General features: G+C 36.9%; 1 protein-coding gene across 2 annotated transcripts in view; it reads right to left on the reverse strand.

Annotated features, from left to right (window-relative positions):
- Positions 1–22,212, reverse strand: part of OCA2 (OCA2 melanosomal transmembrane protein) — a 173,474-nt gene that overhangs the window by 131,107 nt on the left and 20,155 nt on the right. For both annotated transcript variants that reach the window (XM_027646668.1, XM_027646676.1), the window contains 7 exons: positions 17,522–17,620; positions 16,734–16,922; positions 13,158–13,215; positions 12,224–12,296; positions 7,118–7,275; positions 5,703–5,785; positions 5,202–5,355 (listed from right to left, as the gene is read on the reverse strand). In XM_027646668.1, coding sequence (XP_027502469.1) covers positions 5,202–5,355; positions 5,703–5,785; positions 7,118–7,275; positions 12,224–12,296; positions 13,158–13,215; positions 16,734–16,922; positions 17,522–17,620 — 814 coding nt within the window. The remainder of the gene's footprint in view (positions 1–5,201; positions 5,356–5,702; positions 5,786–7,117; positions 7,276–12,223; positions 12,297–13,157; positions 13,216–16,733; positions 16,923–17,521; positions 17,621–22,212) is intronic.

Below are 22,212 nucleotides of genomic sequence, written 5' to 3' on the forward strand. Positions count from 1 at the left end.
CAACAGTGTTTTAATTCCTCTTCACAATTTTTTCATCCTAGAACAAATGAAATCAATAGCAGTAGGAATATCTTCTCTCCCACAAGGCCTAGGGAGTGCAGCAACTACTCTTTTCTTTTTTTGCACCATCTTTTCCAATAATGGCTATAGATTTTCTTCTGTTCCTTTGCTACCAATCTTTTAGGAGGATATATGTGGAGGTGGGAACATTCTAATCCACACTCTTCTCAGTCTATATTTAAAGACAGATCAATACAAGAATGGATAGGAACTGAGAAGCCATGCTGAGTAAGCTAATCACTTCTGTGATCAGTCACAGTTTCTGTGACTTTCCTTATCAGGAAAAATCTCCCTTAAGATTAGCCTATTGCTATCACTTAGTATTATACCTCATATAACCAATGAATATTTCTTTCCTTTGCCTATTCCCTCTCTAGAGCATAATTTTCTGATGTTATAGCCTCATTACTGGAAATAGGCAAAAACTGGACTGTGTGAGCATAAACTGCAGTAATAACATCTTATTTCATTTGTAAAAGTGTTTCCTGCAAGGAAACAGTGGTTCAACAAGCCCGCAATGCTAGAAAAATAGTCAGACTAAACCACATAAAAGTTTTGGTCTCTGAAGCTAATTTCTGCTGCTTAGACACTATTAAAAATCACTCTGCTTTGAGTTAAAGAAATTAAGCTTAGGGGATGTTTATTCATAATTTAAGCTAGTTAATAATAGAAAAGTAATATGGAAACTGACATACCCCGTTTCCATTAAAGTAATAAAAATTGTGATTATAAGCACATACTTCATGCTAGTAAGAATCTAGAGCTTCTAAGGCCAGTTCTTGCACTTTTAAATATTTGTGTTTTAAGAAGAAATACGGACATGTAAATGTTATTCAAGATGACAGATCATTAAAATGCTATTTAAAAGATCCTGCAAGATCTTTTTTAGGAATACTTATAAGACAGGATATGAAGCTAAATAATAACACCTGTGATAAAAAAAAACAGACCTATGGAGACTGTCACAGAATTTCTGATACTTGCTTGTATCACTTTTCTGCTATTTGCTATGCTATTACTATCTCCTATTTTTTCTAATTTTTTTAATAATTTAATGTTATAAATTTCATTCTGCCTTTTTTTCCTGATTAAATGAAATGTTTTATAAAATAGCTTTTAAAAGGCCATTACTTTCATATTTGCTTCTGCTAGTTCATTTAAGTAGCATAAACAGCTAACACTCCATTTTAACACACAACACAAAACAAATACATTATTAAAGGAAAATATTGGACAAGGGTACACATTCATTCATTTCAATTAATGAATTAATGAGCTATAACTGATGTCTAACAGTCCTCCTTACATATTTCAAATTAATGAAGCCTCAACATAGCTGTGAATAAGCAGTTAATGATTACTAATAAGAGCGTTAGCAATTCAAGGAACTTTTCTGAATACCAGTAACACTTTAACATTTTAACAGATATTTTAAGATAGAGATAGACAGATAGATCTCTTTTTAGTGTAACCGATGTATTCTACAATTCTCTGTGTAGGCAATACAGGGAAAATGGGACACATCAAAGATATCTAACTGCATTTATCTAATATCTAACAACAGATTTTACCTTCACTACTTTTCCTTGACAAGGCTGTATGACCAGAAACAACCATACGCCACTGCTTACTGAATCTGAATGTTCACTTTAGTTATATTCAAAGAAAAATGCTTTTCTGGAAAAAAGAACAGATATCAAAGAAGGCAAAGGATAAAATACACTCTTAGCTGAAAGAACAAAGATATTTGGAGCAGAAAAGTAAAAAAAATATAAAAAAATTAAATTTTCTAAATTTTTCTTTGTTTGATTTATTTCAAGTTCTCAATCAAAAGAGGCTACACATTTTGAGGATCAACACTAGAAAAAACCTATCTGAAAATACATTGTGAACTAATTTAGTAGAGCAACATCATGGTAGAACTCTGTACATCAGCACTGTACATCAGATGTCCCTGTGGACCAACATGAAAACATACTTATAGCCCACCTAACCTGTGCTCCTCAGGTCAGACAGTAGAGCTGAGATCAAAAAAGGTAAACCTCTCTCTCTCTTTCTCTCTCTTTCTCTCTCTTTCTTTCTCTCTATTTCTTCCACTTTCTTCCTTTCTCTCTTTCTAACATGCACCTGTTTGAAATTCTTGCATAGTGGATGCTTTCAAGAACAACATTGTTGTATTCATCAAGTCTATAAAATAGTAGAGATTAGATTTAAGCAAAAACACCACAAAAATCAGAATGTTTTTCTCCTTTGGGAGAAGGGAAGGGATTAGAAGACTGAAATGCAAAGAGAGAACTGATTGATATTTGAAGATAAATCGATTTCAAGAGAATTAATATCTAGTTACCAAAGGAAAGGACAATTGCATAAGAGGAAAAAAAGAAAAAAGGCCTCAGATTTCAAACAGAAAATGTAACTAAGATATAATCATCTAAAGAGAATTAAAAGCAATATGTAAAAATTTCAAGAGGTAGAGTAGTAGAATTGCAAAGTAAAGAGTTATTCATGTTTATGGTAAGCATGAAAATAAAAATCATTAGAATTTAAGGAGGAAAAGAGGCATCTTCTTTTACCGAACACATATTTGTATTTTATGAATATTTGAATTTTACATGTATATATTTTATGTAATCAGTTTCAAAGAAACAATACTTTAAATAAATGCCTGAAGAAATTAAATTCAACAGTTTAGGATGTTTTCTGAAGAACAGCACTTTCTGAAACTTCTTCACTAACAAAGAATGATGCTGGATATAGAAATTTCATGCTAACATAGAGACAAACGGCTGCTTCAAAGCAGTATTTGCCCTGTGTCTTTACAGTGGTAAAAGTTTGGAGATGACTGTTTACAATAAATGCACTTCAGTTTCCAACTGGAACCTCTTACTTCATCAGCTTCTCCCATCATCTGTATCTGCAGGATGCAGAAGCTCTTGCAGCCTGTTCTGCACAGTCCTTGGTGACTAAGGTAGCAAAGACTACAGGGAGAAGGGGAAGGAAGGATTAAAAGATAAGGACACTGTGGCTGAGCAGCTTGTGGGCACAAGATCTATGATTCATGTTTGGGGAAAAGGGCTGTGCTGAAGGAACAGGAGGTATGCCTTGAGAGGTGTGGCTCTCATGATTTGAAAAGATAAAATGCTTCATCTTTCTTCATCTTTAAAGAAAGTATGTGAACATACAGCTCTAAAACTGATTTGGGTGTCAACACTGTCTGAATTTGGAGATATATTGCAAATAATAATTAGTAAAACACAGGAAACTAATAAAGACTGATAAAAGATGGGGAGCAGCAACAAAATCCATGAAAAATTGCTCCCATTGATTTCTGTAACAGTGATAACAGCTAATGGGATAGAGTGAAATGTGTTGAGAAAGCAGGACTTCAGTCACCGAAATTATAAATACTGAATAAAAGGAAAGTGACTATTACATATTCTCACAATACTAACATCCATTGCTTGCAAGAAATCCATGAGGGAACCATATAACACTCCAGTTTTGTTTCTGTGATAGTTATTTCCAGCTTAAAAACTTATAGTTTAAAACTTACTCTGGTTGTAGCATTTGTCATTCCTACAGATGTTATGGAGAAAATAGCTAACATCATGACACAATACACAACTTTCCACACCTTAAATTTCAAAGAAGTTTACTTCTAAGTATTCATTTCTGTCTTTGAATTTGCAGAAATAATTTTTCTGCCCACAACAGAAATCTTTCCTTGATATTTTCACAGAAACAATAAGTTAACAAGTTATTTTAAAGCTTTTTCTTAAAAACAACAGGAAAACGAATGCTTTCCCTATCTCTGCTTTTCAGTTTCAAGCCTTTATTTCCTTTTCCCCATGCATTGTTCCAAAGTAGCTTTTCAGGATGCAAACACAAAACCACCCTTTACATACATTTAAAACCTGATGCTTTTGCAATTGCTAAAGAGTTGCATAGTTGGGGGTTTTTGGAATATAAAAGCTGCATTTAAAAGTATTAAGATTACTTTGATGCTGTGCTGCATGTCTACATATCTTTACAGTAAAATCTAGTCCAATCCCACTCCACACTTAATATTATATCTCATTCCTCATTTATAAGGTACATAGAGGCATTTTTCGGTCCATAAAGAAATCACCATTGCTGAACAACATAATCTAAATGTCTGAAGCATCTGTCATGTTGTGTGAAGCCATTATTGATATTTGATTAGGTGGTGTTCAACTACCTTACCATTTTAATGCGTAACAAGATGAAAAGCTTAAAAATATGCAAGACGTGGAAGAAAAATGAGCATGTGGACATATTAACTATGGAGCACCTTGTAGACTTGATTTGATTCGATTCATTTCTTTGTTTCATACTAATGTAAATCAGATATGATTCAACTCAGAGAATTCATTGACAGTGTGAATGCTCATATGAATTAAAAACAAATTTTTAAAAAAGCGTTCCTCCCCATCTACTATTTTTTTAAGTTAACCAGACAGTAAGTGTTTTCAGTTCAAATAAACCAGTTGGACTTCTGTGCAATTTCTCACTTTTTTTCCATTCTTATTGTGATGCAATGCATTTTCATTGGATTTGGTACCTCAAGGTTTTGGAATGACATTGCAATGTATGTTTAAAGTTCCCTGTCCCTTGACTTCATCTTAACTCAGACTTCATTTTTCTTCAAATAATACAGTGAAAGAATGCCTAAATGTTACTTAATAAAAAGTGTGTTCATTTTAACCTTTTAAAATTACACTAAATTCATAGCTCGAGGTACCTTAGAGAAGGCAAATAACCAAAGGGTTTTTTTCTTTTACCTTACCTTAAAAAAAAATTACCTTTAAAACAAATTTTTCACACCTTTTACAAGATAATACAGATGTATTATGGCCAAACTATAATTCTCTTGAAATGTTAAAAAACTTCTAGAACCTAATAGAAAAATGTACAAGATCACTGTAACTTGCCAAAATCAATTACAATTCAGAACAATTTCCTCATACATATCTTATTCATGTCATTAGCAATACTGATGGCATATGAAGAAGTTGCATACACATTTTAAAATCATATCAAAACCTAAGAATGAAACCCTTCCTTGTGATCCATTTACAGTGCAGGGGAAAAAATAAAATCAAAGTACAAGATTGGCTTACTTCAAATATGATCAGCACGTAGACACCTACTAAGATGACGGATGCAACTGTTACTTGTGCCTCTATATTTGCATGAAGGTATTGATGCTTCATGGAGAGAGGAACGCTTCCAGACTCCTGTAGGAAAGCTTGAATGTTTACGAAGATGGTGCCTCTGGTGAAAGGAAAAAAAGTTTTGCTTATTCCTGGAATGAAATAACATTATGTTTTTTTGTGCATTAATTTTATCTTGAGTGCCTGTAAATATATATGTTATATCTTTACAATTGCAAGCAAATCCTCAAACATTTTCACTCTATCCCTCTAAATAGTATTGTTTGGAAAGTAACTTAAGTACAAACCAGCCTTGTAAATCCTTTTAAAAAGAAACAAGAAGTCATCCTTTCCTGCCCCTCTGAATCAGGCAGCGATAGACTATTTTTAAAACATTTTCTATTCCTTCATAATCGAGTCTATGTAAACTACTGCTTCAATGGATCATTTTTCAGTCTCTTAGCCAACCTGTTTGGTATCTGAAAGGTTCTAGTTGTGATGATTTGCTGATTTCTTCTTGAACTTAAGGGTAGAGACCAGTTGTATACCACCTGCAAGAGAGTCACATTTGGCAATATTAACAGAAGTCAGTGATAATGATACGCCTCTGATCTAGGGTTTTATTCCTCCTTTTCTCTCTCCTGACTGTTTAGGAGAATTTTTTATGGGTCAGGCATAATACATATCAGTCTAAATTAATTCCCCCTGACTAGGTATGTTACAGATATTGAGATTGGAGCAAACTCATCCTCATACCTTCACTCAATCAATGAAATGACAGACACCTCTTGGAGGTCCTCCAGAGGAGGGATGCCAAATCACACATTGCATTGAATACAAGGAGCATCTAGGGCAGACAGGTTCAATGACTGCAACATAGTTCACTTCTAAAACTGACTGGGAGAAAAACTAACATCCATGAGGCAGAGGCAATGAAAAGTACAGAAGCAACATCATGACCCCAAGACATCACGAAGAGGACTTAGTAGAAATTCAGTGAAGAAAACGTTCCATTAGTCATGGATCACCACTGGTGTGCCAGCAGAGGTGGGCTGCTGCAGTCAGCTGTGCTCTGGCTGCCCCACAGCAGCACAAAGGCTGCTTGGGGATCACTGCCAGCAGCACAGGTTGCAGCAACCTCCTCATCACAGGGCTGGGTGGTTTAACAGGGTAATTGCTGTTGTGGTATTGTTCGCCACACTGAGGTAGTGGGACTAGTCTTTCGATGTAGACTGTGAGAGGGAGTGTAAGTGGAAATACTGATGGCATTGTTCAGCTGTGCTGGCCCTGGTGGAGGCAGGTCAACCTGTCATGTATACAGAATGAGAGGCAGTTGTTTTTATGTCAGTGCTATTTATTAAATGATGAGGCTTATTTTTATTTTTCAGTGATATCCAATGACAGGCTGTAAAAAATCCTCTTTTACCAAATTGTCTGGGAAGAGCAGAAGGAACTCATTACAAACACATCAACAATGAGAAAGACTTAAGAGAAACAAAGCCAATAAATGTTTCACGTTTGAGAAAATAATTTGCAATGAAATGTGAAAATGTATTTCACTGAGCACAAAAAGGCACTTTGCAATCATTTTTGCCTTCAAAGACAACTTTTTAAATATTGGCAGTTTAAACACATGAATTTCCATGCTCTGTGTCAGCCAAGAGGCGTAAATTTTGTGAAATTTTAATATAGGAAGCTGAGGAAGTCTTATAAAGGCAAAAGAAAATGTAACTTTACTCTTACTACAGTAAGTTTTCTAATGCTGAAGTTGATACACTTCACAGCAGGAAAAAGCACGACCACTTAATTCACACAGTGGTGATGGAAATATAACTGATAAAACACATCTCAGAAAAACTGAAAGAAAATTTAGACGCCATCACCTGCTGCTGGCGCCTCCTCCTTGATCCTGTGTCTTCATTCTGGCTGATTTGTACTATGATGTATTCTTCTGTTTGCTCATCAACTACATGTGCTCCAAATGGGCCTCCTATATCTAATTTCAACAGAGCAGAGTCACGAAAGTCAGTCAGATTCATAGCTGTTAATAAAGTTAAGGTGTAACATTTCCAATAAAGATGAGTATAGGCTGTACAAACTCTAGGAAAAAAAATAGATTGGTCAATTTATATTGAAAAACACATTTTTCAGCTGAAATGCTTCAGAAACTGTGAAAAGAACAGAATAAATGTCTACTTCTTCACCAAGCAATACTGTTTTGACCAAGTTTCTTAAGAAAACAGGAGTTGCAAGTTCAAAACAAATACACCTTTCTGGCGACTTTTGGGATCATCAGTCCTTTCAGAAGCTATCGCAGATATAGCAAAGCTTCAAAATAGTATACAGAACTACACAGAGAGACAGAGAAGTACGGCTTTTTAAGCGCTTGTACTAAGGCTGCACCGTTAGCTCAGCAATTTAACATCATAGACTTTGTACTGGTGAAAACACTGTAGAAATTGTAGAAACTCCAACCACAGGGAAAACTAAATCAATATCCTATTAGTGCCAGAGGATTTGTTTCTTAGGCAAAGTTTTGCTCACTACGTTTCAAACATCTGAAAGACCTATTTTCAAGCTCCTCTTAGTTGAAGTTCTCACAGACTCCTTCACCTCCAGCTCCCTCATCTACTTTTTCTTTTTTTCCTCCTCAGATATCTCGTATGACATGTGGTCAAATTACATTCCTAGTCTAATATAATTGAGAAATCAACCAATCATAACCCACAAATCCACTCAAAATTCTGGTTCTATTGTTCCCAAAGCATCTAGGACTATTTAAACCTAGTATTGTAACAGTCCACTTCTGGCATGGTTGAAAAAGAAGCATCCCTGTGTGTTGGAGAAGGCAGGGGTTGGGGGGAGGAAAGTCAGAGCTTTTAAACAGTTCACAGTTTCGTTTGTTACTATACTAGAGCTATACTGTAATTGTTTTATGCCCACCTGTGGCAGACAGAAAGTTAAGACATCACACAAAACAAAAAAAAACCAAACAAATGAACAAACAAAACCCCCTTGATTTTACACATATATGTTCTCTTTAAATCATAAATCTTAATCACGTGCTTGAGTATTTTAATTTAATTAATGAGTTTTAACACCTAACATTTAACTGAGCTTACTACAAAGAGTGAACCTGTAAAAAAAAAATCGTATACCTATCAAAATAATTGTGTTGCCCACAGAACTCAGAGACTTTAATAAGAGAAGAAAAAACACAGCATAGTTAGAGGGACCCAGAGCAGTGCTCTGCCTTGCCTCCAGTGAGCCTCATTAACGCCATCCATTTTAGATCACTGTCTAATGGATAAAGCTTTGTGACATTATGCAGAGGTACTTCTGGATCTAGTAATCTCTCACAGTAATCTAAAAAAGACCCTAGCAGATCTAGTGGCAGGTGGGCAGCCAATGCATTCAAAGTAATACAAATGTCACCCTGCTTAGCAAGGCAAGCAGAGCAATCACCACCAGTGACACCCACATGCCATTCATTAAAAAAATTAACCTCTCACACATCTATTTTCTTAAAGAAATCACAAAAGAAAGGATAAAAAGACAACCTCACATGCAACAAATCAGGAGATCAAGTCCAATTGGAAGAATTTACACACTCAGCCCTTAGCAAACATAAACAGAAATTACAACAGTTCTCATTTGTTTCTGAAAGTTTTAAGTGTCATTTGGTATTACAGTCTTTCTATCCTGATTGATACATAATAATAGTATCAACTAGAACTATATCTATACTTTTAACTATAGATGTTAATTATAACTTCTAAAAGATCTGCTGACCTGAAGTCATTAACCCAACAGTTTGGGACAACTTTTGACAGTCTGCCTTTTACTAGGAGTGTAGCTATTTATGTCTTGAAAAGCTTCTGGTGCACACAATTATGGCAGCTTCCTTTTAAGAAATACTTCTAAAATAAATCCTGTAATTACCTAGATGACACATTCAGGAGCTATTAGAAAGGATGCTTAAAATTAAAGGGAGGGAAATTAAACCTTATTTTCAAGAAGAGTGGCTTCTTCCTTCTTTTCCTCTAAAGATAAGGATACTTTTTCCATTCCATTCTGTGCACTTACAAAACCATCAGAATGATCTATAGCAAAAAAAAAAAAAGGTTCTCCTTTGATTGCAAGTGCAACAGAACATCATTCACCAGTCTACACTGAGGGTATGAAATCCCATCAGAATTATCTTTTTCCAAACAATTTTTAGAGATGCTGTCATAATTCCATTGTTAGACTGCAGGAGATAGCAGCCTTTATGAAAGGTGGAATCAAAATAAACCAGAAGAAAACTTCAGACATGCTTATATGAATCCAAATGCAACTTTTTTTTAGCAAGCTGATCTTCAGAATATTTTTGTTCTGCTTTACTTCGGTTTTATATCTCCCTTAAATTGCCAGAGCGTGACTTTCTCTAAATTTTAATCATTCAAATATGACCAACTTTTGGGGAAACTATCTTTTTATTTTTAATATCTCCTTTTATTCTGCAGTTTAAGCATGCTTTTTCTCTTCTGAACTTTTTCTTTGTAATGTGGCCTCCAGTGTGTCTCTTTAAAGCAAAAAATCTCCCTGACATGATTTACAGCCAGAGCTGTTCTTTTTTATTTCACTTCTGCTAAACTGCCTCATTTTGATGTAGTTCTATTCTTGAAACTACATTACTGCTGTGAGTTAGCCTGTTAAGGGATTTGGGCTTGTGTTTGCTTTGTGAAGCATTACACAGTGGCTGTCTGTGTTTACACCTGGCACCAGACTGGGTCTGCTGCTCACAGCTAAACCAAGAACTGCTTTTTTTCTGATCTTGGTGTTCTGACTAGTTGGTCCTAAAAGGTATTGAAGGGTGTGTGAGAGTCAACTCATGTTACTTCATTTTTATGTGGCTCGTGTAGACAACATGACAGAATGGGATGCAGTAGCTAAACATTTAAATTGTTATTCATTCACCATAGTTTACGCACGTGTACTGTGGACATCTGCATCTGAGTTTGTTACTTCCTTAAAAAAGTGAAAAGAGCGTGTTTTTAAGATGGAATTCATTGCTTCATTTTAGACTACTAGGCAAAGATGAGAGGAATTGCTCATGAGAAACGTCAGTTCTCTCTACTATAAAGAGAGCCTACGATGACTAATTCAGGGGTAGCTGAGATGAGTCACTCCACAAAATATCTAGTTCCTGTTCTACCCTTCATCATGTAATTAATTCAAAGTACAGGGGCAGCCAAAAAGTCACATTTGACAGAGATTCTCTCTTATATTTGTATGCACATGGTTGACTTTAGGCTTTTTTTAACATCTACTTGTATATCCTCTTCTGCCTACTGTAAAATGTACCTTGAGAATGCTATACGTATTGATTATTTTTCACCAAGTTTCTGAGGTAGTTATATATTATTTGTCCTGATTTATGACCAGGTCACTTATGCTAGCTTCTCTAGGATATTACCATGGGTCTTAGCATCCATTTTTGCATAATGTCCTTAACTGTGTTTTTTTCTGCGTCAGTATTTGTAGTCTTCTCTTTTGATTTCCTATTCCTGTTTGTAGCTTATGAGGTTGTTTCTACATCATATCCTCATGGTATAACAAGCTTAGCCACTTGTAACCCAAGTAACCACTCTGTCCCTCCTGGTCTTCCCACTGGAAGAGTGCTGTATAACTTTTCTCCCCCCCTTTTTGGAGTTTTAGCAATCCAGTTCGATTTTTGTCTATGTTGGATCCATCCTATCTCTTTGTGCTCCATCAGTTTTAGAAGTTCTGTGAGTCCCTAACAAACTCTTTTCTATAGCATTTTGTCAATTGTGCCTTGAGGTTCTGCTCCTTTGCCTGCCTCTGCACGTGGTCCTGGTCTTCATCCATCTATTTAACAGCTTGAACATTGCCTGCAGCCAAAATGCTTAGTACATTTCTAACAACATCAACAAACAGAATTATTTTAAAATGTTTTCTGTAAGGAAAAATGATGGAGGAGTGTGGTAGAGAACTAGAGTTATAAAATAAAAAATATTCAAACGGGAAAAAGAATTAGAGAGGTTGTTTCATTCATTAAGTTAATTTATGCTCTGTGGAAGAAAAACCCATTTTTAGGACCTCTAAGGAAGATGAAAAGTTTGCTAAAATCTGACTATATTCTTTGTCTCACAGTCTTTTTTTCTATATATACATCTGGTTCAAGGAGGACAAAAACATTGATGTAAACAGTGTATTGATGGGAGTTTACAGTTGAAGTTGTCACTGATCCTACTAAAAGTCTCTTTATTTCCTCCAAAAAGCAACCTCAACTTTTAATTATAAATTGCCCTCAGGCACTAACATTTTCTTCCTCATTTACCCTACTAATTAGCACATTATATAGTGTCATTATTGGCCACAATGAGGATGCTAATAATCAAATCTATTTAAAATGGACTCTCCCTGCTCAAAATCATGGAGCTGACCAGTTAAAGAGGAGAACTCAGCATTTGCAAAATTAAATTCTACTGCAGCTTTTCAAAACAAGAAACCTTCCAGCAGTTTGTGAGGTATATCTACAGGTGAATTTTCTTTCAACATTAGTGAAATAAGAGTCAAGCAGATTGTGGATCAGACTGATTAAACTAAAAACATAGTGGGAACAAGAAACGTAATTGATTACAATTTATTGTAATTTTGGGGGTTTTTGTTTGTTTACTAATTGAATGTTCATCCCTCAAAGACTTTTCACATTCAGATCTCTATTCACCTGTGATGAATCATTTTTAGTTGTGGTTATTCTGTTGCTTGTTCTTCTGAACAGTTTCTTGGTCCCAACAGGTGCCATTCAGTAAGACTTCGATAGGGAGCATGGCTGTGGCCTCTGTCAAAGGACAAGCCTAAGCGCAGCCAAGGCTCTGAGGACACCCAGTCCTCCCAGGGTATAAGACAGAAAACACCCACTCTTTCAACCAGTTTATCAATAAAACTTCAGATCAGGGTTGTTTTCAATGAAAGAAGGATACAGAAGCTTTCCAGAGGTGATACAGCCAACATCTGCCATGGAACACCTTGATCTGGATAAATGCCAAATAAAATCTAGGGCAAGTATAAAAACCAAACATTCATTAGTGACACAAAAACTGAAAAATACCTGCTAAACTTATCTCAAATAGCTAAAAAAGACTCTCAAATTGTACATTCAATTGTGAAACTGTTTCAATATTTTCAAGTGTTTCCACCACAGCTGTAAAGCACCTCTGGGGTACTTAACAAGGGCAAGTAGCATTCCTCCTGTTAACTTACTACCAAGTCACATATTTGATGTATTTTACACAAATATCTTTTTGGACAGGATTTGTCTGGAAAACAACACCCATACCTTAGGAAATGCAGGGTGTCATATATTTTCCTCCGATACAGAAGCCCTGCTACTCAAAAAGGAGTTCCAACAACAGCTAAAAGAATAAACTCCAACTTTTCAAAATTTTTCTCAAGTCTTGCAGTCTAAGATTTCTCTAATTTTGAAGATTTTGTTAAGAGAGGGCAGCACTTTGGCCACCCCAGTTAGGAGAGGCCCATCTCCCCATGACCTTCTGGCTTTGACGCTGTGAGGCACTGCCATTGCTGGTGCATCTTCCCCAGCACATCTTTTCCTAGGAGCATTCCTCAGGTGCCAGTATGAAAAGACTCATGCTAAATTCAACAAGCATCCATAAGGGAGAGATTTGAGTGTAAGCTGCCTCCTCCTCCAACTCAACTGCTTACCCAACCACATTGCCCTGCATGGTGACTAGTTCACCGAACAGGGCATGAAGCCCTGTATAGTATTGTCTTTTTTTGCCATCTTGCCCCCAACCTTGAGACATTTTTTATGAGCTAAGAGAAAATATCACAGCCCATTTTGAACTAATTCTAAGGCAATGTGGGCCAGGAGAAGATTGCAAATTCAATACTTACAGAGCAGACAACTACAAAGATAAAAAGGCCTGAAACTTTTAGGAATTTTAGACAGCATCTGAAACACAAGAAACATATATTTACTATATGGTTAGTTTAAAATCTTTCTGTTCTCTTAGTAGCTCTGACATTTCAAAAACATCATGGTAAGAACTTTTGAATGATAATATCACATCTGAGTATGGACATCAGGATGCAGGACCAGCAGAGACTTTGGAAGCCTTGGTGACTAAAAAGGCTCCCGGCCCAGATCTGCTGCCAGCTAGATCTCAATGCATAGGAAAGAAGGCTTTACCCACTGGGAAAGCTAAGGGAAGGCTGCAGCATGAGCTGGTGCTGGATCCTGGAGCCACTTCTCCACTACTACTGCTGGCTCCTGACAGATCCATAGACCCATCAGCTCTTTCTGGTCTCTCCCAGAGAGGCAAAGGAGCATTGCTGTCACAGGGAAGTGTCATGGCTGTGCAGAAAGCACAGCTTATTGCATACAGGGATGGTGTCATGAATGACTTCCTCAAAACTGGACTTTTAATATACACTCTGAAAGGTATTGGGAAAAAAACACCTGAAGACAAGAACAAGCTTTAAGAATCTTCTGGGTTTAACAGTGTTTCTTTAAATCAAATATACTACATGAGCTTAAATCAACTAGCAAAACCAGGTGTTTTTTCCACAGCACATCTGTGCCCTTTGAAAAAATACCCTGTTCTGGAAATGTGATGCCATAAAATCTTCTGAAATGTCAGAGCTTACTATTGAGTGGGTTAAGCAAGAATAACTCTAAATTAAAATATAGATGTTGAAAATGCATGCTCTTGAGCAACAAATCTCAAGATTCAGCACTTTTAAATTTCTTTTTTTTAATCACACCCTGAAATACAACTCAACTAATAATTTTCTGACTGCCCATCAAGATGTCATGCAGATGTCTTAATTTACAGAAATCTTTCTGTTGATTTGCCCTCACTACATATTTTCACTAGTTGAAAGCATTAATGTTCTTAATCCATTTTTTTCAAAAGTAAACATTCAAACATTGCTTTTCCAACAGAATGACAAATGTAAGGTTTGATTTAAACCTGATGACAAGCAAGAAGGAGAAGATTTCAAGCTACCAGGATAATTAGTCGAAAAAGGAATAGTGCAAAAACAAGCTGCATTGATAGATGCTACAGGACAAAATATTAAAGCAGAGTAGTCTGAAGAGTGTCAGAAATAATTTTTAATCACAGTGGAAATAAGTCCCTAAATCAATTCATTGACTGAAAGAAACGTAAATGACTGGACACCCATTTTTGGAAAACATTGTTTTCTAAAGTTCTCCTCCTCCTTAGAATTTTCCAAACAGAGGCTAATAAAAACCAGCAGCTAATAAAAATATGTTACCACAGACAAACTGGTACAAAGGGGCTACAGTACTCTATGAAATACAAGTGGTAACAACTTTACACAAACTTCGCACAGCATGAAAATCTAGAGAAGGCAGAGGAAGACGGGAAGGAAGCCAGTTAGGTGGCTTCTAGAAATTCCAAGTAGCCCTGCTCTACTGTAAAACAAGATGGCAATGAGGGGAAAAACATAATAATGGTTTGAAAATAAAGGAATGACAACAAAAGCCATTATCAGCACTTCATAACTGATAACTTCTATTGGTATAGTGCGATTTATGGAAAATACCTAGTGCTATCTTAGTCATGAAGCTTCCATCCTGCTTGTCTATTCTCCACATCTCTACATTACAGTTTTATTCTGGTGTTTTTGAGAATTTATTATGCTATGAATTCATAAATCCTGGTCCAGACTGGTTTAATTTTAATGTACTCGATTTTTTTTGTTTGCAATTAGGAATTATAATTTACAATAATAATTCAAATTATTATTGAAACAAGAAACATAATAACATTATTTTAAGACATAAGAGAAAAAAACATGAATTAAGCATTTATAAATTCATAACCACTTGTCTGTAAATATCAGAAACTCATCTAAAGACACTGGCAAGGTATAATAAGTTTTTTGAAATGGTTATTTTATTAAATGTAGAACTTAGAACGATCTTTTCCCCTCATCTGTTTGTTTTCATGGCATTTTTTATTAGGGAAGCAGCACTTTTAACAGCTTAGAGTTGAGATGTGATTAGCTTTTGACTCACCTGTCGGTTTGCAATCTGTCTCTTCCATTCTACAGTGCTAATCTGGCACAACAGTGCAAGTACAAACGCTGTGCCAAATCCTATGCTGATATATGCCTCTGGCACAATCCTATTTGACTTCAGCTGGAAATGCACAAAGCATAAATCTATGAAGGATTTCACCCCCCCTGTTCTAAACCAAATGATTTTTAGTCTAATCCGCATATTGTGTCAGGCAGTTTAACTTCATTTGTTATCTCAGCAGAGTTATGCAGATTTATGACAGCCAAGGAGTTGATCCCATATGTACAACCCACACTAAAGCAATGAAAATGCTTCAAGGGAAGTTCTGCCAGAAGAATGTGCTCCTCCCCAGATTATAAACCTATGCTGTACTGGAAACGATGGAGTCCACACTCATTATCAATACCTTTGTTCCATCAAATGCCAGGGAAATCTACCATAAATGTGAAGGAAGACACCCACCATACTCCTTTGCATATGCTCATTTTACACTAATTGCAGTCATTGAAGTTCTCCTGCTCCGTTTGTTCAGTGGCAGTGCAGAAGAGCAGCACTCCACACAAAACCATATGCACAATTAAAGAAGGGAAGCAACTGTGGAGAGCTAAGACAGTATACAGAGAAGGAAAAGATTCAATGACATCTCGCTGGAAAGGCTCAATGGATCAACAAGGAGATGGGGACATGCAGTGCTGGGTTCCATGAAAATCTACAGAGCTGGTTGCAGACACCAAACAAAACTAGAAAAACCCTTGAAACTCTGGAAGGGACAGAGGGAATTAGTATCCAGGGTTAAAGGTTTTGCTAGTTAAATCCCCAGCAAAAATATCCTGTGAAAATTTGAACTTAAGGTCCTATCACATTGTTATCTTTTAATATATTAACAGATTCAGTTTCCTCCACGCCTAAATGAGGTAAAAGACTACTTCTAAGTAAGGAGTGAAATATGTTAATGTAGTTCAAGACAGAAGAATGTTAAGTTATATTTTGCTTTGTGTATATGTGAAAAGCTACTATAATGACTACAAAAAAACTTTTAGATACATATTTTAATTAAAATGTAGGAACAAAACACTGAAGAAAAAAAGCTGTGGAATCAAGCCAAAGGGCTTTTAAGAAATGGTTTTAAAGAAATGTTAAAAGCAATATAGAAAATATTTAATTGCAATTTAGAATAGGTGTATGACTGATGCTTGTAAGAACAAGGAGTTATTAATCACTAGGTAGAGACTGTAACCAATTTCACCAGTGTTTATTTTTAAACTATCAGTGGCAAGATATGGTCTAAACATGGAGTGCTATTTTATTAATTTGTGTAAATAAATCATTTTCTAGACATCTCTGCTTATAAACTAATACCTGTAGAAATTAATATATATATATATAAGGAAACAGAAATAAATGAATATTTGAAGTCAGACCTCATCTTTGATAAATTGAACTTGACATGAAGGTTGTCCAAGATTTCATATTTCTCAGAAGAAGCAGATCTGGAAAAACTTGTCATTTCACTTTCCAGTTGAAACCTTTGCTCAAATTCTGCTGAGCTGTTGTCCCATGAATCATCATCTGTGGTAAAATCTGGATTATGAAGAGCCATACACTGCAACCTGTCACACGTTTTCAGTAAACATAATAAAACAAAACAGTGCTTTATTTCAACAGGTAGTAGATGCAACTGACCTTGCAAAACCTTATGTTCAATGTGATAGATTTTAACGGAAAATTTAATAGAAAAAGAATTATTCAGTACAGACTGAGCTCCCCTTGGTGATGCTGCTGGGTAGATGGCAGAGCAAGAACAAGGAACCCACAACATTTAGGTGCGCCCAAGACAACCAGTTCTCTGATAACACCAGGCAGTTGTGCTTCAAGATTTGGTGTGCAAATTGTGTTATAAGGATCTTCCTACAGCTCTGCTGTGTCTTTCAATGAACATGATGTAACACCACATGGAGGAAATAAGAGCACAAAACCTGCAGTTCTCTATCAGGCTCTTTAATCACTCTGACCTCAGATCCTACATCCTTCCCTGTTTACAGCCTCTTCTCTCCTCCCAAGGTCCTCCAGAGTAATTCTTTACTTACAACCCCTGTCATTCACTTTATTTCCCATCAGGTTTTGTGTCAGGATATAAGAAAGAACCACATGCAGTTAAATAGAAGAGAGCTTAGGAAAAAATATTTTGAGTAAAATGAAAGTAACTCACCCATTTTCCTCTGAGAAAACCTTCAGTAGTGGTGTCTTCTCTGTAAAGCCAGTGTTTTTTGACCTCGAGCTGAATAGTTTTGAAAAATTGAAGTGATATCTTTGGAGGGAAAAAAAACCAAAACAGAATAATAAGTCTAAAGTAAAATGATTCACTACAGTTCTATGGAACATTTTGCTACAAGTCCATCTAATTAGTTAAATATTCTCTAAGAATGGTGCTCACCTAAATTCAGGTTTTCATTAAATTTGAACTAGACATGGTAGTTACCTCCTTTTGCTTGCGGGGGACTCATTCATATAAGTTTACACTAACATACTTCTGAAAATCTAAAACAAAAGGATAATTTATTTCTCATAAATGTTAATTCAGACATGAATCACCATCTACAAATCCACTAATCTCTACAGTAATCTTGGCACTCTTGGTATTAGGGAAGAAAACTTTATCTCGATACAAGTATGTCGTTCCTGAAACACAATTCCTTCCAAACAGTTTCTGTCAAGTCTTGGTCCTAGTACTGCAGATAATGAAACAGAGAGCAAGCTACTTCTTGCCGTATTGCAGCTTAGCGTTGTTAAAAAGCCTTTTGCTAAAGCATAAATCCTAAAGCTTGAGAAATATCTGAAGACAATCAAGGACAATTGCAGTCATTTTAGAACATCTTCCCAAGACTTGGCTCTTTCAGAGACATTTCCCGTCAAAATCAGTGTTATTCGGACACACTCTGATTTATTCCATTCAAAACTGCAGCCACCCACCACCAGAAGGTCTCGAAGAAATCTCCTAGACATACAGTCAAAACATCTGCACCTAGAAGTAGACACCTAGAGGAAACCTGAAATTTCTTTTACTGTTGCTGGACTGCAAGAGAAAAGAAATTATAAAATCTTAGACAACCAAATAAGTACACAGAGGTGACTGCTAATTCAATCTTCTAAATATAAGGCCAGTCCAAAAAGAAGGATTTGTGTATTTGACTTTATACCACAATGGAGGACAGAAATTTCTTGCAATTTGTGAAGATGTATGTAAAACTTTGTGAAATTCAAAATTAAAAAATTAAAACCTCCAATTAATGCTTCAGCTTGCTTGTTCAGTAGTGTTTTCATTCAGAAGATATGCTAGGTGTGGAACAACTGGATATGGTTATTTCAATCTTGAGTGGCCACAACGCTCATTCAAACTCTGCTGTTAGCCCATATTTTTAGTCTCAACAGAAGAGAATGAATGAGTTAGAAAGATTGAATTATCCAGTACCTCGAGTCAAATGTTGGGCGGGTTACAACTCAGGTTGTCAGTGTCATTGCACTGACGCTTCATCTGTGAAGAGATGATCGCATACTCTGAAGCACATCTTTTAAATAAGAGAATATCATTCACACAAAGATGTTCAAGTGGAGAAACTTCTATTTTGAAACAAGTGCTATTCTAATCTTATCATGGTTTTAAATGTGAATGGCTGCCTAGAGCTTTTACAAAAGGGAACCCATAAGGATAGCAAGAATGCTATCAGGACTTTAAAGGTGTGCTCACTGAGAGCTGCTGATACGCTCCTGGCTAATCCCAGCATTCTACTATACTCAGTCTGCACCCAAAGGGTACAATTGTGATAACAATTCTGATAGTGGACCTTAAATTTGTGCATTCAGAAGTTTAACTCATGCAAAGATCAATCAATTAGCTGTTTCTGCTTTTAAACAAAACGATGTGACTTGTTCCACAGGAAAAAAAAAAAAAGGTTTCAAATAATATATACTCTGTACTGTTCTTATCTAATCTCGCATTGTGTACACCATTAACCTTTCCACACTGACTTGTCTACTTCCTAGGACATGTGCAAATTCCAAGACTATTAACCAGAACACTTTCTACAAAAACTTCCATTTTCTTCTACTTGTTAGGAGTTGGTACCAACACTGCTTTGTGTTACTCAGGCATATATATCCACTGACAATCCTCACTTCAGCAACTCTTCACAACTACTGTGAATGACCAGTATGCAAAAAGTGCTGAAGTCAAAGCAACCACAGGAACAGCAACCAGAAAGAGAGGACAAAGGTTTGGTGGAAAGTGGTTTAAGTGACAAAACCTGAGTTGAAGAATCCAGAAGGCTAGTTAAAGACATCACCTTCACTTTCTTTTTACACTTCTGTTGCCCCCAATTGCTGGTATATTATCTGCCACTTTTAAATGGAACTGCGGAGCTGAACAGATGTCCAAGAATGATGAAGACAGTAAAAATGGAAAAGGTCTTCAGATAAAGTGAAAACAATTAGTGCATGACAACATCAATTTGCAGAGAATAAAAACACATAGACAAGAATAAGCAGCAGGAAACAGCCAGGCTTGACAAAACAAAAATAATTAGAGAAAAAGCAGAAGAGCCTTAACTCCCCCATGACGTGATTATGCTAATTAAAGAATGAGAGCAATATAAACAATAAAGCTAATTAGGGCATAAAAGAATCTTGAAGTCTGAAAGCTCTAGAAAGAAAAGTTGGAAAAACATCACTAAAAAATAGCATGGATTATAAAAATTAAAGTCATCCCTGAACAGAGAGCCTAATGCAAGCCCCTCTGTGTCCCTCATACTTCTGCAGAGATGCTGTCATGGTTTGACATACCCCAAAATCCTAATTCCCTAGCTCCATTCCCCCTCCCACATCTCAACCCAATGTGAGATGAGTTTTTTCCAGACAAAACACACCAGACTCAGAATGGGGGAAAGGGAATATATTACAATGACTGTACAAATAAATATTATAACACATTATACACACGATCACAACTATCTCTACCATGACATATAGTATTTACAATGGATCAGATCTCTTCTCCCCTCCAAATAAAAGTCCAGGAGGGAAAGAAGGACAGATCCCTTCCAGTCTCTGAACAGCAGGAGTCTCTTCTAAGGCAGCAGGTCTCCTCATCACATGCATGCAGCAGTAACTGGATTGTTGTAGCTGGATCTCTGTTCCATACACACAAGGGGGTCTCCAAGCCCCTCGGCTCTCCTTCAGTCCAAGTGAAGGCCTCACCTGTGGACTGCGAGCAGGGACAAGACTCACGTCACCACAGGTATATCACGAAATGCAGGGGCATCTTCGTGAAAGTCCCTTCCTCAGGGGATTCAAATTCCCCTTTGCAGAGCTCCGTGCTCTGTCTCAAGGCAGCGGGGGGTGGGGCAAAGCCCTCCTCCACATTCCTCTCCGTCCTGGTCCAGCTTCCCAGGACGCTCTAAGCTTCTCAGCTCTTCTCTCTCTCTCTCTCTCTCTCCCTCTCTGGTGCTGCATGTCCAAATCTGCTCTCCAAAATAGAAGTCCATCTCCCTCTTTTCCAAGAGGGGTCTCAAAGGAGTTTTTGGGGGTTCTGGTATCAGTTCTTACCCCCAGAACTCTGTAGCTCTGCTGCTAGCTTCTGCTGCTTCTCCGGTTCAGGTCTTATCAGTTGGCTTTTAGCCATAGCCTCTGGACGCTGCCGCCGCTTCTGCTCTGTCTCTGTTCACTCACAGTGGAAAAACATCCCCCAGCTCACAGCTACAGACATATAGTCCAGCTTAACACTGTTCCAAGTCTTTGTAGCCCCCAACTGGGGCTGGGGTGGGGGGGGGCCTCTGCCTCCCCCAGAGGGCTCCTGCCCTCTCCTCGTGGCTCCTACAACATGGCCACTTCTACCTACTAACCAAACTACAACTCATCTCTTCCGGTTGATTGTGGTATGTTTACATTTCTACAGGAGCGCCCATTGGACAGAACTTCAAAACTTCCAGGGGTTTCCACCCCTTGGGGGTTACCACTTTTTCTTAGCCTCTGGGGGGAAAACAAGATTCAAACCACTACAGATGCTATTGGTGCAATTTGATCACCCACTCAATCAAAAGATAACAGAGATCATCTGCAAGCAAAGCATAGGAAGGCCCAAGGATCCCCCGTTAATAGAGGAACAAGTCTACAGTGCTAAAAAACCCTCTTAACATCATTCTTGGTGCCCCTCAACACTGCATGTAGCTGGTAATTGTGACACTGTGTAAATAAGGAAAAAAACCAATGTGACACATTTCAAAAGCTGGGATCAGTTTACATTTGAATGTTTCTTCACAATCAAATACCTGGAAAATTTGGTTATACCCATAGGCAATCCATGTCTACTGAGCAATTCAAAAGCACTACCAAGAGGCTAATCACCAGATCAGCTCGTTAACCCATTGTGGGTAGGACTGTTAATAGGATGAGAAGACTGCTCTGGATTTATACTATGTGGGGGTGAGGAGCTGGTTAGCTGGACACCAATTGTGTTCACCATTCTTCTCTCATGGTTCAGATCCAAAAGTCATTAGCATGTTTTCCATCAGATATGAGAATCATAGAATAGTTTGAGTTGGTCAAACTATTCTATGATTAGATGACTAGAGGTCATTTAGTCAATCCTGCCTACAATAAGAGGGGACATCTTCAACTAGATCAGGCTGCTCAGAAGAAACATGAAATAATTGCATTTACACATGTATACATTTATATTTAGATATGCACACAGATCTTCACACAAAAAAAATTAACATTCTCATTTCCCTTTCAGTCAAAATGATGGGAGAAAACTAAAACCAAACCCTGTGAAAAAAGTATTTTACAAGGACTTCTTCAAACACTTGCAAAACATTACTCACAAAGAAAGATCCATGTAGAACTGAC

The sequence above is a fragment of the Corapipo altera genome, unplaced genomic scaffold (assembly GCF_003945725.1).
Source record: "Corapipo altera isolate COAL_440 unplaced genomic scaffold, ASM394572v1 0, whole genome shotgun sequence".
NCBI lineage: Eukaryota > Metazoa > Chordata > Aves > Passeriformes > Pipridae > Corapipo > Corapipo altera.